Source organism: Vespula vulgaris, chromosome 4 (genome assembly GCF_905475345.1).
Source record: "Vespula vulgaris chromosome 4, iyVesVulg1.1, whole genome shotgun sequence".
Classification (NCBI taxonomy): domain Eukaryota; kingdom Metazoa; phylum Arthropoda; class Insecta; order Hymenoptera; family Vespidae; genus Vespula; species Vespula vulgaris.
In genome coordinates this window covers 8,240,001-8,255,000 of record NC_066589.1, presented here as the reverse complement: position 1 = coordinate 8,255,000, position 15,000 = coordinate 8,240,001, and the positions used below count along the sequence as shown (strand labels likewise).

Here is a 15,000-nt window from a genome sequence, read left to right as displayed (position 1 = left end):
TTTACTATAATTTTATCAACAAAAAGATCATAGAAAAATATAATTATTCGACCAACAATATTCGATTAACTCTGACTAACATCATTCGGTTAGCTATGATTAAGACATAGAACGAAGTCCCGCACCTTTTTGCATTTTTCATACTATTACGGTATGTGATCATAAAGTATCAGAGTGATTTACGCGAGTGCGAGCTAGGAGCTCGTAAAAAGGTTATACGCTCGATGTTAAGTAGAAACTAAATCGTCGATTTCACGTTTCGTCATTGATTAGATCTGATTCATAAATTTTCTTTTCTTTTATTCTTTTTCCTCCATTTTTTCTTTCTTTTTTTTTTTTTTTTACTTTCCTTTTCTTTTCTTTCTTGCAGTGATATTATCAACGAAAAGTTCATATAAAAATAATTGTTTGACCAACGTGCGATTAGTAACTCGGAATGACTAAAACGTAGGAACTAGATTTCAACATTGGCACGTTCGTGCGTTTTTAAAACTGTTACAATGTGATATCGTAGAGTATCATAGAGAATTACGCGAATGCTTGCTACGTCTCTATGATTCCTTTCCTCTCTCCTTCTCTCCTTCTCTCTCTCTCTCTCTCTCTCTCTATCTGTCTGTCTGTCTGTCTGTTTGTCTATCTATCTATCTGTCTATCTCTCTCTTTCTCTATCATAACGTTAGCATTGAGAAAACTCCGACGAAGAAAGAGAGAGAGGATGAGTGTCACCGGTGAGTACTCCGGTGGGTGTGCATTGGCGTACCAACAGAAAAAAAAAGAAAAGAAAAGTATTTCTACTCGACAAAAAAAAATGCATTTGTAATATACGCACGATGCATTATACAACTTTTGCCTGTATTGCAATTATACATGTATGTATTATCGATCGAATCGATCTATTGATATTATCATAATTACTTTGAAAATTTTAAAAGGAATCAATATTTTTATAGAATATAATTGATATTTACTTTTCAATAATATACATATACATATACACACACATATTTTGCTTTACTTTCATTTCTCGACTCGACTCGCGTGGGTTAGATAAAGAGCGATAGAGATAGATAAATAGATAAATAGACAGATAGATAGATAGATAGATAGATAGATAGATAGATAGATAGATAGATAGAAATAGAGAGAGAGAGAGAGAAAGACAGAGAAAGGAGAAAGAGAAAGAGAAAGAGAAAGAGAAAGAGAGAAACAGAGAAAGAGAGCGTCCGCTTTAGATTTATTTCTTCCTAAGCGTTTGAAGCTCATGCTGGCACGTGGGAGGACAAGCAAGCAGCGCGGCTTGAGAAAGGAGAACCGCGTGCGAGCTCCGAACGGAAAAGTGTGCGCGCGCATCCCTTAGCCACCCACTTGTTCACGAGCCCTTGCTCTTTCCATTTATCGCGAACGAGTGGCTTCCTTCTCGTCCTCGTCGTCCTCCTCTTCCTCCACCTCCACCTCCACCTCATCTTCATCCTCATCCTCATCCTCCTCTTCATCTTTCTCCTCCTCCTCCTTCTCTTCCTCCTCCTCCTTCTCCTCCTCCTCCTCTTTCTTCTCCCTCCACCTCCACCTCATCTTCATCCTTCTCTTTCTCCTCCTCAGTGAACTTTCGTCACGAAATGCTCTGCAAAGCATAGATTTGGCTCTATGGTATTATTGCCAATGGAACGATTGGCCTTTCGAATCGTGCATGCTCGAAAAAGTATGTTGCTATCGATGCGAGTAGGTTGGCTATGCTGGTTCATTGATTTGCTCAGATTATACCAAACGGATTTTGTTTGTTTGATTTCGTTTGTATATATATGTATATATATATATATATATATATATATGTGTGTGTGTGTGTGTGTGTGTGCTATTTTTAATTTATTTTTTGTAAATTATTTGTATAATATATTATAGTTATATATATACGTAAGTAGTATAGTATATATGTACTATAATATATTGTGCTATAAGTTTGATTACTTATATAATTATCATGATAATAAAAATGAAATATACGTGAAATAAAAAAATTTATACCTGTATTTTTAAAATCGTGTTTCATATCTATTATCATGAAATTAATCGGTATATTAGCGCTGAGGTTTCGAATATTTAAGTATTGGTTATATTACGTTGATTCATAGATCCATAGATTCAAGTTAGATTAGGTTGATCCATAAATTTATAGATTTCAGTTGGATTAAGTTGATCCATAGATTCATAGATTCAAGTTAGATTATATCGATCCATAGATCGATACATATAAGTTAGACCAACTTGATACATAGATCCATAGATTCTATTTAGATTAAAGTTGATCCATAGATCCATAGATTCAAGTGGATAAGTTGATCCGCAGATATATATATATACGTATTAGATCGAATTGATCTATAGATCTATAGATTCGAGTTAGATCGAATTGATCCGTAGATCCATGATACTCGATTTAAATCGAATTGATCCATAGTCACATTGCTTCGGGTTAAACCGAGAACGCGAGTTGATCAACAAATAATGTGTTGTCAAAAATTAAAAACTTTATTACAATAATATTGCACTTTTATTGCTTAAAACAAATATCATATTTCATAAAAAAAAAAAAATAAAAGGAAAGTCTACTTTATAACGATTATAAATCAACTTTTTTGCTTATCAACTTGGTACGATCCAGCTGCGTCGATATATTTATCCACTATAAATTTTACGTTCGTTGGACGTGAAAGAGGAAAAAAAGAAAGATAAAGTAAAAAGGAAATATTAAAAAAAAAATAAAAAAAAAAAGAAAGAAAGAAAGAAAGAAAGAAAGAAAGAAAACAAAAGAGATGTATAAAATAAAACAAAACAAAATAAAATACAATAAAATACAATTGACCGGTTCATATAGGTTTCTCTATCTCGAATTGGAAAGAGATAAGAAGTAATAGTGTAAAAGAGCGAAGTTGGGTGTAAGGACAAAGAGAAGAGAAGGAAGGTGCACCTTAGCAACGAACCAAGAAGTTCTTGCAATGCGTTCAAACCGAATACGATCGAGTGGGCATAGCGTTGCTCTTAGCGTGGGTTTCGGAATACACGAGCAGACATATCCGAGCGGTCATTGTCCACCGATTGGCTGCGAGACTAGTCCCATACGGGCCGTACCATGTACTGCCCACAGACTTCCTCCTTTTTTTACACCTTGCCTTGTCTCTCTCTCTCTCTTTCTCTCTTTCTCTCTCTCTCTCTCTCTTTCTCTCTCTCTTTCTCTTTCTCGCGCGCGAGAGCGCGCGCGCGTGTTTCAACCGTATCTTTCCGACGCACGAGCTAAAACACCAACCTTCTCCGAACGATCACAAAATCAGAAACTTTGGAAATGGACGGAACTTCCTCTATGAATATTAAGAATTTTTTTATTTCACTCTTATCACGAACGACTGACAAATTTTGTCACGATAAAAATGGAAGATAATTTATCAGTTCTTTTTACTTTTTATTTTTATTTTATTTTACTTTACTTTTTTTTTTTTTATTTAATTTCTCTCTGCCTTTTTTCTTGCTCTCTTTTACTTGAGTATGTCTAAGCACGTACGTATATGCGTTGTATATATATGTATGTATGTATGTGCATCTGTACATAACTGAAGGGAAACGCATAATTCTGCTCGTTTCCGCTAACCTGATGTTGGAAGGCGTCGTCCTCGGTAAAAACAAAAACAGCTACGCTTACGCAGATCGCGAGAGAAATATTATAATATATTGCTCCGTTCTCTCTCTCTCTCTCTCTCTCTCTCTTTCTTTCTCTCGTTCTCTCTGTTTTATTCATTGAAACCAATTCAAGATCGAGAAGACACGAATTTATCTTACATTTCTCATTCGTTCAATCGACATTTCTAATCTTGCATATTATTTTCTCTTTTCTTTCAGTTCGTCGAGTTGGGTATTGTATCAAGTATAGAATACAATCACAAGTCGGTGGAATCGGCTCGTAAAGGACAAGAGGTTTGTATCAAGATCGAACCGATACCAGGTGAGGCACCGAAAATGTTTGGCCGCCATTTCGACGAGAAGGATTTCGTCGTTAGCAAGGTAAGAGCCCTCGTCTCTATCTCAAAACTCTATCTCCAAACGAATGAATTGATATCGTTGCGTCTAAATTTTTAGCAAAAAAACTTGGATAGGATATTGGTAAAGATGGCGGGGGGGAAGGGGTGGTAGGTAGAAAGAGGAAGAGGAAGGAAGAAAAAAATGTCGATATTAGCGATACCAAGGAAAGATGTAACGTTATTAATGAGAAAAAGAATACACGGTGACGCGAACAGGGGTAGGGGAGGGGAAAGGGGGAGAAGGGGAGGGCGAACGAAAAAAAGGGGGAGGGGTGAGGGAAGAAAAAAAAGAGGCGAGGCTTTGGCTCGGTGCAAATTCGACTTAGTATGCAAGATCTGTATCAAAAAAGGAAGATGCACGTCCGGTGGCGATCAGCCGTCCGCCAGCGGCTTCCGGTCTTCGCAGAAGCTCGACGAGTCCCTTTCCTCTCTCTCTCTCTCTCTCACTCTCCCCCTCTTCACCCCTCTTCCACCTTCTTCAAGTTATTATCTGTCTCTCTCTTTTTTTCTCTCTGTGTTTCTTCGTCATCGTCATCGTCCTCGTCCTCATCGACGTCGTCATCGTCATCTTCTTCATATTTTTTTGTTTCTTTTCTTTTTTATCTTTCTCTTTTTTTAATCCTTTATGAGATAATAGATATCAGCTAAAAAATCTACAACGATAAACGAGGGATGAAGAGTGCAGGGGAGAAGGCGGTGATGGCTCGATAAAGATGAAAAGTCGATACGAGTTCCTTCCTAATTGGCAAGTTGAAAGACGAGTACACGTGGTCTAGAAAGCAAACCCTATACTAATATCAGGTATACGAAATGGACGATGAAGGAAGATGTATTCCTCGATCCCAGAGAGTCGCCGCCGATGCGCCATGCGGCGAATGCCGATCGTAATCAGCACCGATCATAGAATCCGCGATGACGAATGGACGTCTCTCTCTATGTGTATATATGTATATATATATATTTATATGTATCTGTCTTATTATTTTCTCTTTGTTCGACTTATTAGATTTCATGGAAATCATCCCGACAATCTTCACTTTATATCTTTCTTCTTCTATTCCTTTCTTTTCTTCTTTTTCCTCTTTCCATCATCATTATCATCATCATCGTCATTATCATTATTTAACTCGTTTAATTTCGTTTATTTTACGTGTCCTTGAACGTTTGAAAAAGAAAGAGAGAGAGAGAGAGAGAGAAAGATAGAAGAAAGTGCGAAAAACATTCGATCGGAGAGCCAACAATTTTGCCATCTTCTCCTTCTTCATCATTATTCTCCCTTTCCCAAGGTCCCCCAAGGAAGAAAACGGTACCACGTCGCTTCTTCGATGCAGCAAGTAGACAGAGAGAGAGAGAGAGGGTACATGTGGCGTGTCTGCCTAACTCTCTCTGTCGACTCTTCTTTTTCTCCTCTACCTCTATCCTGGAGCCCTCTTCCCTCCTGCTTCTCCCTTACCCCTTTCCCCTTGTCCCCTAACCTCTCTCCCTCTCTACCCTTCCACTCCCCCACCTCCCTCCCCTCATTCGGTATCTACGTCTCCTCCTCGTCGTGCTTCAGGCACCTTTGTGCCGCTCGCTAGGCGAGCGGAAGTCGTCGTTACCGTTTGGTTCGTAGAATCAATTCCGGAAGTACCTTGTTCCCACGATGATTTGTGGTGCGACGACTTCGCACCCTCCTAGCGCGTATACACACACTCTCCCATTACGTGGGTCTCCAAATATTCTCCCTCTCTCTCTCTCCCTTGCTCTCTCTGTCTCTCTCTCTCTCTCTCTCTCTATCTCTCTCTCTTTTTCTCTTTCTCTCTATCCGTTCCCCTCTTTCTATCTCTCTTTTCTCTTTTCTCTGCCTTGCTCGTGTCGATCAAAGTCCTAAAGGAAATCGGATTTTCTTTTGACTATTTTTGGTTAGATTCGTTGCAGTTGAATCGATTTTAATCTGACAGGAGAAACGGACAGAACCGACGATTATAACACCTGTCATATAACACCGTTTTATCATTATACCGATTATGTAATAATAAAAGTTTATATATTTTTTTTTCTTTTTTTTTTCTCTCTTTTTTTTTAGATAACGGTAAAGATTCATTTTCTTTTTCTAAGATCAAAGCGATTAGATATTATCCATCACGATTGGTCCGAGCTTGGAACGATCGTTAACCATAAACGCGAGAGTGGGAGGGATCAAATTTATTCGGACGGGAGGAAACATCTTTTGATTTACCGTCTTAGGATTTATATCGCGTTGTTATCCGTCTTATATACATATTTTTTGTCACGACTCAGGATTTTCAAATTTGTGCTCCTATCGATATTGTGACACGATCGAATGAATTTTGTGATAAATGGAAGAGAGACGAAGACATAGACAGAAAGAAAAAAAAAGAAAGAGAAAGAAAGAAAGAAAGAAAAAGAGAGACAGAAAAAAAGGTCTGTTTCGTGACATCTTCTTAGCTCTCATTTATCACTTTGATGTTCCACATTGTCTTTCTTCTTCATGGAAGACATCTGCACGTTCGAAAGCTCGCGTAGTCGTAGTCATAGTCGTAGTCATAGTCGTAGTCGTCGAGCGAGAAGGTACGAACGAATAAGAGAGATAGAAAGATAGAGATAGAGAGAGAGAGAGAGAGAGAGAGAGTGGTGGGGAGCGAGCAAGAGCTAGCGTGGAGCGGGCTGAGGCGGGAGGAAGAGGGGGAGAAGGGGCGTGGCTGCGTAAAACCACCATTGTGACCGATCCATGAATGAAACGGGACTTCCGGCCGGGAGTGGGGGCGGAAACAGTTGTAAAGCGTCACGTTACTGAATGAACCGTATGCGCTGCGAGAGCTCATCTCTCTGTCTCTTTCTCTCTCTTTCTCTCGCTTGGCGAAAAGCGAATTCGAATAGTTTGATAAAAGGGTGATATTGGTATTGATGGTGGGGGTGAAGGTTGAAGGAAAAGGAAAGAGAAAAGATGAATAGAGAAAGGAAGAGAAAACATATTTCGGCGAATTCTCGAATTTTTCTTTCTTTTTTGTTTTGTTTTTTTCTTCTTTTTTTGTTTGCTTCTTTTCCCATTTTGCCTTTTATCCTTTTTATCCTACTTTTCATTTCAATTTTTAATCATTTTCCATCTTTGTTTTCTTCTGGTTACAGATAAGCCGACAAAGTATAGACGCCTGCAAGGATTATTTCAGGGACGACTTGTTGAAAACCGATTGGCAATTAATGGTAGAACTGAAGAAACTCTTCCAAATACTCTAGGACTCGCAAGAAGTTCGCGATGATCCTCGCGCGCGAACATGCCAAAATACCGTGGGCCGGATTCTTAGGGACAACGAGGCAATATCGAACACAGTGGTATTATGTTATACGACGATTAAAGCGGGATAGTATAGCACGCTAGACGATAACATCTTCGTCCTCCGGAAGATAAAAGGAAAAAAAGAAGAAGAAAGAAGAAAAAGCAGAAGAAGAAGAAGAAGAAGATGATGAAGAATAAAGATAATGATAATAACGATAACAATGATAATAATGATAATAATTATAATAATCCTCATCGACGACGACGTCCCGACGACGATTTCGAGTACATTCGTTTGTTCGTTTGTTCGTTCGTTCGTTCGTTCGTTCTTTCGTTCGTTTTTTAGGGGGAAAAAAAAGAACAAGAAAGATGTCTCGCTTTGAAATGCCGAAACTTCCTCTAGATATAAAAATTCGAGAGACGGAGTGATTAACGAAAAGGAAAAGGAGAGAAAGAAAAAAAAGAGAGAGAGAAAAGAAAGGAAAGTGAACGAACGAAAAAGAGAAAAGACAGAGAGAAAGAGAGAAGATAGAAAAAGATTAAAAAAAAAAAAAAGAAGATTTTTATTTCCGTCATAATCCGTCGTATGTAAGTAAGTAATTACTTCGGCCCCGATCGTCACCGTTCGAAGGTCAACGAACCTTCCCTTTCAATTCGTTCGCGTAAAAGTCCTGCATCTCTCTAAAAAAGGGAAGAAGCGAAAAAAAAGGAAATAAAGAAAGAAAACTTCGAGGATCTGAAATATAATACGAGTAATAATAAATATGAAGGTGCGAAAAAACTTATGTGAAGCATGAAAGGGCAACTGCACTTAACGTTGAGGAGAAGTCGCTTACGAGTTTTCCGCTACGATGCGCTTTCATCGTCGTGTCTTGCCCCTCGCAAAGTTCTGACTGTTGGCACGATTCCGTTACGATCTGAACAAACTCGTCGAGTTTCTTGCGATCGACGATATATCTATATATATATATAGATATATCACACACATATACGTACGTACATATATATATGTATATATCTAGCATATATCTATATCTAGATATATATATGTATATGTATGTGTGTATCTATAGATATAGTTATATATATATATATATATATATATATGTAACTATATCTAGCAATTCTATTCGCCGAGAAGAAAAGACACTAGTGGAAGAGAAGAAGTATCTTCTATCGTCTCGAAGTCTTCTATCTCTCTCTCTCTCTCTATATATATATATATATCTTTCTCATTGTCTATCTCTCTCACTATCTCTATCTCTATCTTTATCTCTGTCTCTGCCTCTGTTCCGGTCTTTGTCTCTGTCTCTTACTCTCTCTCTCTCTCTCTCTCTCTCTCTCTCTCTCTCTCTCTCTCTCTCTCTCTCTCTGTCTGTCTGTCTCTGTCTCTTTATTTACTTCCTCGACTTCTTCAACGTTAAGGTGCCAACCGATGCTCGAACGTATTATTTCTCTTGATCTCGCATAAATTCCTTACAGTCTTATTCCTTACGTTGTCAAAACAAAGTTTTTTAGTAATTCTTTGAGAGACGGATAGACGCGATTTAGATAAAATGAATAAAAATGGTCGAAAAAAAAAATAGAAAAAGGAAAAAAAACAGACAGAGAGAGAGAAAGAGAGAGAGAGAGAATGAAAATGTGTCTACGGTCGTCGACCATAGTCTCGAACGAAACATATGGTACACACGATACACCCCTCTCTCTCTCTCTCTCTCTCTCTCTCTCTCTCTCTCTATTACTCTTTGAGAAACTGTCTGCGAACCGAAAGGAAAAAAAGTAGAAGGAGGAAAAGAAAAAAAAGAGGAAGAAGAGGAAAAGGAGGAGGAGAAGGAGGAATGTTACGTTCGTAAGACTCGTTACGTCTACGGTAAAATAAAAAAATATTATAAATATAAAACGACAAAGTGGCAAAAAAGAAAACGAAGAGCCACGTTCACGTGCCTGTTCTTCGTAGAGATTCGAAACGTTTGAGGAGTGAAAAAGTGAGAGAGAGAGAGAGAGAGAGAGAGAGTCGTGGTCGTCGTCGTCGTCGTCGTCGTCGTCGTCGTCGTCGTCATGGTCGTCGTCGTCGCGCATTGCGCGTTGCGTCGTACTCGCCTATAAACTTGCCTTGGTACTCACGATCATTCTTGGAAGAGAGGAGCGTGTGTCTGGTATAAATTCTCTTCGACGTATTTCCGGTTTTGTCGCCTAAGAACGCACGTATGAGTCGAGGGTTAGTGCGAGCGAACGAGCGAGAGAAAGAGAGAGAGAGAGAGAGAGAGAGAGAGAGAGAGAAAGAGAGAGAGAGAAATAGATAGATAGATAGATAGATACATAGATAGATAGATAGACAGATAGATAGATAGAGAAAGAGAGAGAAAGAGAGAAAAGGGGGATAGAAAAATAGATAGCTAGAGAGAAGGGGTGTGCGTATGCCTGTGCGTGTGCGTGTGTCGCATGAGAGAAAGAGAGAGAGAGAGAGAGAGAGACGTCGAACAATAAAGGAAAAGTAGAGAGAGAGAAAGAGAAAAATTGAAGAATTGTCTCTGTATAAAGAAAGAATCGATACATTACGAGAAATAGAAGAAGGAAAAATGATACTAGAGTTGAGTCGATCGAAGATGAGATAATCATTTTTTTATGTATTGTAATAACAAAAAGAGAGAATGAATAATGTGAAAAAGAAGGATCGTGAAGAAGTGGGTGGAGAATAGAGGAAGTAGTTGTATGGGAATGAGGAGAGATCGGATTCGGTGAGGAGAGTAAGTTTTAATTCGATGAAACAGAAGAGAGATCAATGTGTGTTTTGTATATGTACTCCCTTTGTATAAATCAACCAAGTTAATTAATGCGAGGATAATAATAAAGAGTACGTGTTTCGCAATAAAAATATGTATTTGTTTATATATATATATATGTATATATATATATACTTTTGTTTATATGTGTGTGCATTTACGTGTACTTATATACATATATGGTGGAAGGAAAACCTTGTTTGTGTTGTGTACGTAAATACGACGAGGCTATTGCTCGTTTGACTGACACAAACACGATCTTTTTTCAGCATCCGGATTTCTTTCTTCTTTTTTCTTCTGTTATCTTTTTTCCTATTCTTTTTCTTCTCCCACTTTTTTATATTCCTTTTTTCTCACCTTCTCGTCGGCGTAAACACCTGCTCGAACGAGAAAGAGAGAGAGAGAGAGAGAAAATTACTTTACAGGAAATCGATTGACTACGTACATACAACATACATACATACATACATACATATATATAGATAGATAGATAAACGTTCGTGACTCGATATCTGCTATTTAATTTCAACTTTGAAATTGTTATTCGTGAATGAACGATCGATCGACCGACCGAACGGACGTATTTCAGCGTCGTTGTCGTCGTCGTTGTCGTCATCGTCGTCGACGTTGAGTCTACGTTCTCTTGGCCACGTTTCCAACGAAAGAGAATTATGTAAGTTTATTTGATCGGTTTATCAATGCGACTCTTGCCTCTCTCTCTTTTTTTCTTTCTATTTTTCGTTTCCTCGTCTACTTTTATTCGTCGTATCTCTTCCATATTTTACTAAAAAACAAAGAGAGAGAAAGAGAGAATTGATAGCTGGCCGTGACTATTAAAGGATACAAGCAAACGTCGAACGTGAACAAGTTATGCACGCGGTAGACCGTAGCAACTGACCGAGTAAAATGCGATTACCGGCGGAAGTGGTACGCGCCGTGTTGGTCCATTTAACTATGATGCGCGAAGAAACTAGGAGAAGAAGAATCTGGATTTTGCTATTCTACCGTTTTGTTCTCGAAAGATCCTAAGGAGAAAATATTCTCTATCTTTATTCCTCTTTGTCTTCCTCGTGGCAAACAGATTCGTATTCAATGCGATCTGATCATTCATAGAGAGAGAGAAAGAGAGAGAGAGAGAAATCGAAGAGAATAAATATTTCTTTCCTCTTCGATCGTCCAGCACGTATCAATTCTATTCATTCTTATTTCCTGTTATTCTCTCTTTTATTTCTTTTTTTTAATTTTCTTTTTTATTTCTCTTTCCAATGAGAACATACGACCGGAAAAATGTATTTCCATTTTATTGATATCGATTCTATCCGCTTTTATTTCTAGCGTCATTCTCGTCTCGTTATTCTTTCATTTCCTCTTTTTTTTTTTTTTTTTTTTTTTTTATAAAAGAATATCACCGGAAAAATGTATTTTCCATTTTATCGACCGATCGGGTCCCCGCCAACGATGTACGTACGTATATAAAAATGATTTTTGTATATTCGACGTAGATAAATAAAGAAGTAATGCGATGTGGCAAAAAAGAAGAAGAAGGAGAAGAGAAGAAGAAAAAGAATAAAAAAGAAGAGCAGGGTGTAGTAAATTGTAAAAAAAAAAATAATAATAATCGTGCGGTTTGTGCCCATTGCTGGAACGCTCGTCGGAATATATGCCGTGTCCTTGCTGTGAGAGAAGAACCGAGAAAGATAGAGAGAAGAAGAAGAGAGAAAGAGAGAGAAAGAAAGAGAGAGAGAGAGAGAGAGAGAGAGAGAGAGAGAGAGAGAGAGAACCAAGTCGGCATGGCACGGCTCGCTCAATGAACACACGTCATTTCGAGTCATTCATGCGACTGCAAGTTATCCCTCTCTTCTCTTGTCTATATGTGACATACGCGCGTACACGTATCCGGCATATCGTATATCCGTTTGTTTGTACGATTTCCAAGCGTGTGTTGTGTATATGTGTGTGTGTGTGTGTGTGTGTCTGTCTGTCTGTCTGTCTGACTGTCTGTCCCTCTGTCTGTATCTGTTCGTACGTGTGCGTGTTGTGTTGTTCATTGTGACTTAGGTCACGGGAGATCGCGTAGATAGACGAGTAGTTACGTTCGTCCTTCTACGTATCCTCTCTCCTTCTCTCTTTCTCTATTTCTCTCTATTTCTAAGTCTATATACATGTGTGTGTGTATGTGTGTGTGTGTGTGTATATAGCTGTCTCTTCGATTTAATATTTACTTCTCTCATTCACGCCGAAGAGATATTATCCTAACTTTTTATTTTCTACGAACGTAGTCTCTCTCTCTCTCTCTCTTTCTGTTTCTCTCTCTCTCTCTCTCTCTCTCTCTCTCTCTCTCTCTGTCTTTCTCTCTCGCTCTCTTTCTGCGAGACGTCATCGAGAGAATCTACGCTAGTCGAGTTCTAAAAACAGAAATCAAAGCTACGAACCGGAAACGATAAGAGACCCAACAACGACGTTTTTCCTTTTTCTTCTTATTCTTTTCTTCTCTCTCTTTTTCTTCTTTCTTTTTTTGTTAATTTTTTTCTTTCTTTCTTTATTTCTTTTTTTCTTTTCTTTTTTTTCTATCGCACTTCTCATTTTATTTATCATATGTATATCATATGTATTTCATCTTTCATATGCCGCTAGTGTAACACTTTTTTGATTTTACAAAGTATTATTTATAATCATACATTTTCTTTTTCTTCCTTTGGTTCCTTTTTTTAATTTCGTCAAATCTCGCGTAGAAATATATGAAAATTGATTGAATAATATCGCGCGTGAGCGTGATCGGAGAGAAAGAGAGAGAAAAGTGGCATAAGAACGAACGTTAATTATTATTAAAAAAAGAAAAAAATGATTTTAACGCGTATGTATGTACTATTCTCTCTCTCTCTCTCTGTTAAATACCGGCTTCTTTACGATCCGCCTGCGCGTTGCGGTTAATTAGGCAATTAAACCGCACGATTCCTGAAAGCGATGCCACGAAGATATGTACATACACACATCCGATGGAATCCACGATTGTTCTTTTTCCTCAATGTACCGCCCCCTCTCTTTATTTCCCTGTCTCTCTTTCTCCCTCTCTCTCTCTCTCTTTGTCTCTATCCTGCTTAGAGTAATTGGTACATGACCTTTCGTCATGTGCCAGCTATAAATATTCAAGAAAAAAAAGAATATGTAATGTTTTAAAACGTCCCTAATTGTAACGACTCTTAAGGACAGTGTCCAAACGTCGACAGTATTTTTCTCGACGATCTACGAAAGATTTTTTGATATATGTACAAGTATAATAATTACATATGTAATTGGTTAATTCGTTTATTAGACGAATTATTCGAGAATAATTCAAGTATACGTACGTATATGTATGTATACACATATATATAACACACACATTTATGTACGCATATATGTATATATATATGTACACATAAGTAGGAACGAAGCGCCACGAAAGGAGAACGAGGAAGGGTGGTGGAGGTGATGGTGATGGTGGAGGACGAAGGGAGGGTAACCGTACGCATCGTGAAAGAGGGAACGAGGAGAGACGGGAAAGGGGGATGGAACGTTTCCACACCGGATATCCTCCCGAGGGAAACGGTGCACGCGATTCGCATTGCCACGCCCGTAACATGTATGCTACTGCTACTGCTGCTGCTACTGCTACTGCTGCTGCTGCTGTTGCTGCTGCTGCTGCTGCTGATGATGATGGTGGTGGTGGTGGTGGTGCTGCTGCGTCTTGCACGTACTTACTTACTTACGTACTTACTTAGTTACTTACCTACGTATTCACGTATGTATATCATCTGTCTATATATATAGGTATATATGTATGTACGTATGTATATATATAAATGTCCTAGGTTATACAGATAGGTATAGGAATAACAGTAAAGGATCAAGTTGATCGGCATCTTTAAACTGGTTATAAATAATATACGTTGAATTACATTTAATTAACGCACGACAAGTTTTCACGATATACGGAAAAGAAGTCAAAGAAGAAGTACGACGAGGAAGACGAAGAAAAGTTGCTTGATGTTCTCATAGACGAAAGGAAATGATTAGATTTTGAACGTGAAATTAATTTCGATCGTAAACGTATATATATATATATATATATAGATGGCTTTCGCTATAGATATAGATCGTCTTACGTAATTTCGACGATTATTCGATCATTCGATCATTCGAGTCGTCGCAATAACGCAGGTTCATGCATTGGTATCATATTCGCAGAGTAGAGAGAGATAGAGTAATCCAATACTCTTTATAGGGACCTTGAATACCTTCCCATGAATGCATACACCAGATATGTACATATGTATACATGTATATATATATATATACACACGTATGTACATCTTCGCAAAGATTATACATACATACGTACATGTTTCACGTCTGTACTGCAACTCTGATTACATCTTCGTCTTTACTAGATCAAGCGAGTGGATCCGCGAAAGACTCGTATCTCGTTCCATCCGCGAAGAAGAAGAAGAGGATCATCTCGTTCGCCATTCTTTTTTTACGCAAAAAAAGAAGAAAGAAAAAAAAGAACGATTACGGAACGTTCATCTGTATTCCAACGAAAAACATTATTCGAATATAATTGAAACTAGGTAAAGGACAGTAAGTGAGTACGTAAATACGTATAGATTAACGATGTCCTGTTTGCTCCAAATTTCAATGATTAAGTACAATGTCATTCGAAAAGTATATATATATATATCTTTCTTTCTTTCTTTTTTCTCTGTTTCTCTACGTTTTCAATGTTGCAATAAAGATGAAACAAGAAGACGATGATTCGGAAGGTGGAATAAAGACGGAACGGTTTACGTTCGCTGTCTGACTTAGAACGGACGGCACGAGAAGAGATACGTGC

General features: G+C 38.1%; 2 protein-coding genes and 1 long non-coding RNA gene across 4 annotated transcripts in view; 2 read left to right on the top strand and 1 right to left on the bottom strand.

The window, feature by feature from the left end:
- The window catches only part of LOC127063026 (uncharacterized), a 13,896-nt gene extending 12,344 nt beyond the window's left edge, over positions 1-1,552 (bottom strand). For both annotated transcript variants that reach the window (XR_007781244.1, XR_007781245.1), the window contains exon 1: positions 1,366-1,552. This is a non-coding gene — a long non-coding RNA (uncharacterized LOC127063026). The remainder of the gene's footprint in view (positions 1-1,365) is intronic.
- Positions 1-10,219, top strand: part of LOC127063012 (eukaryotic translation initiation factor 5B) — a 32,699-nt gene extending 22,480 nt beyond the window's left edge. Inside the window, exons 15-16 of the mRNA XM_050992153.1 lie at positions 3,889-4,050; positions 7,197-10,219. Of these exons, the coding sequence (XP_050848110.1) occupies positions 3,889-4,050; positions 7,197-7,304 (270 nt within the window). The 3' untranslated portion in view covers positions 7,305-10,219. The remainder of the gene's footprint in view (positions 1-3,888; positions 4,051-7,196) is intronic.
- A 3,379-nt stretch (positions 10,220-13,598) lies between these two features.
- Positions 13,599-15,000, top strand: part of LOC127063219 (mucin-5AC-like) — a 30,323-nt gene continuing 28,921 nt past the window's right edge. Inside the window, exon 1 of the mRNA XM_050992648.1 lies at positions 13,599-13,625. Within this exon, the coding sequence (XP_050848605.1) occupies positions 13,599-13,625 (27 nt within the window). The remainder of the gene's footprint in view (positions 13,626-15,000) is intronic.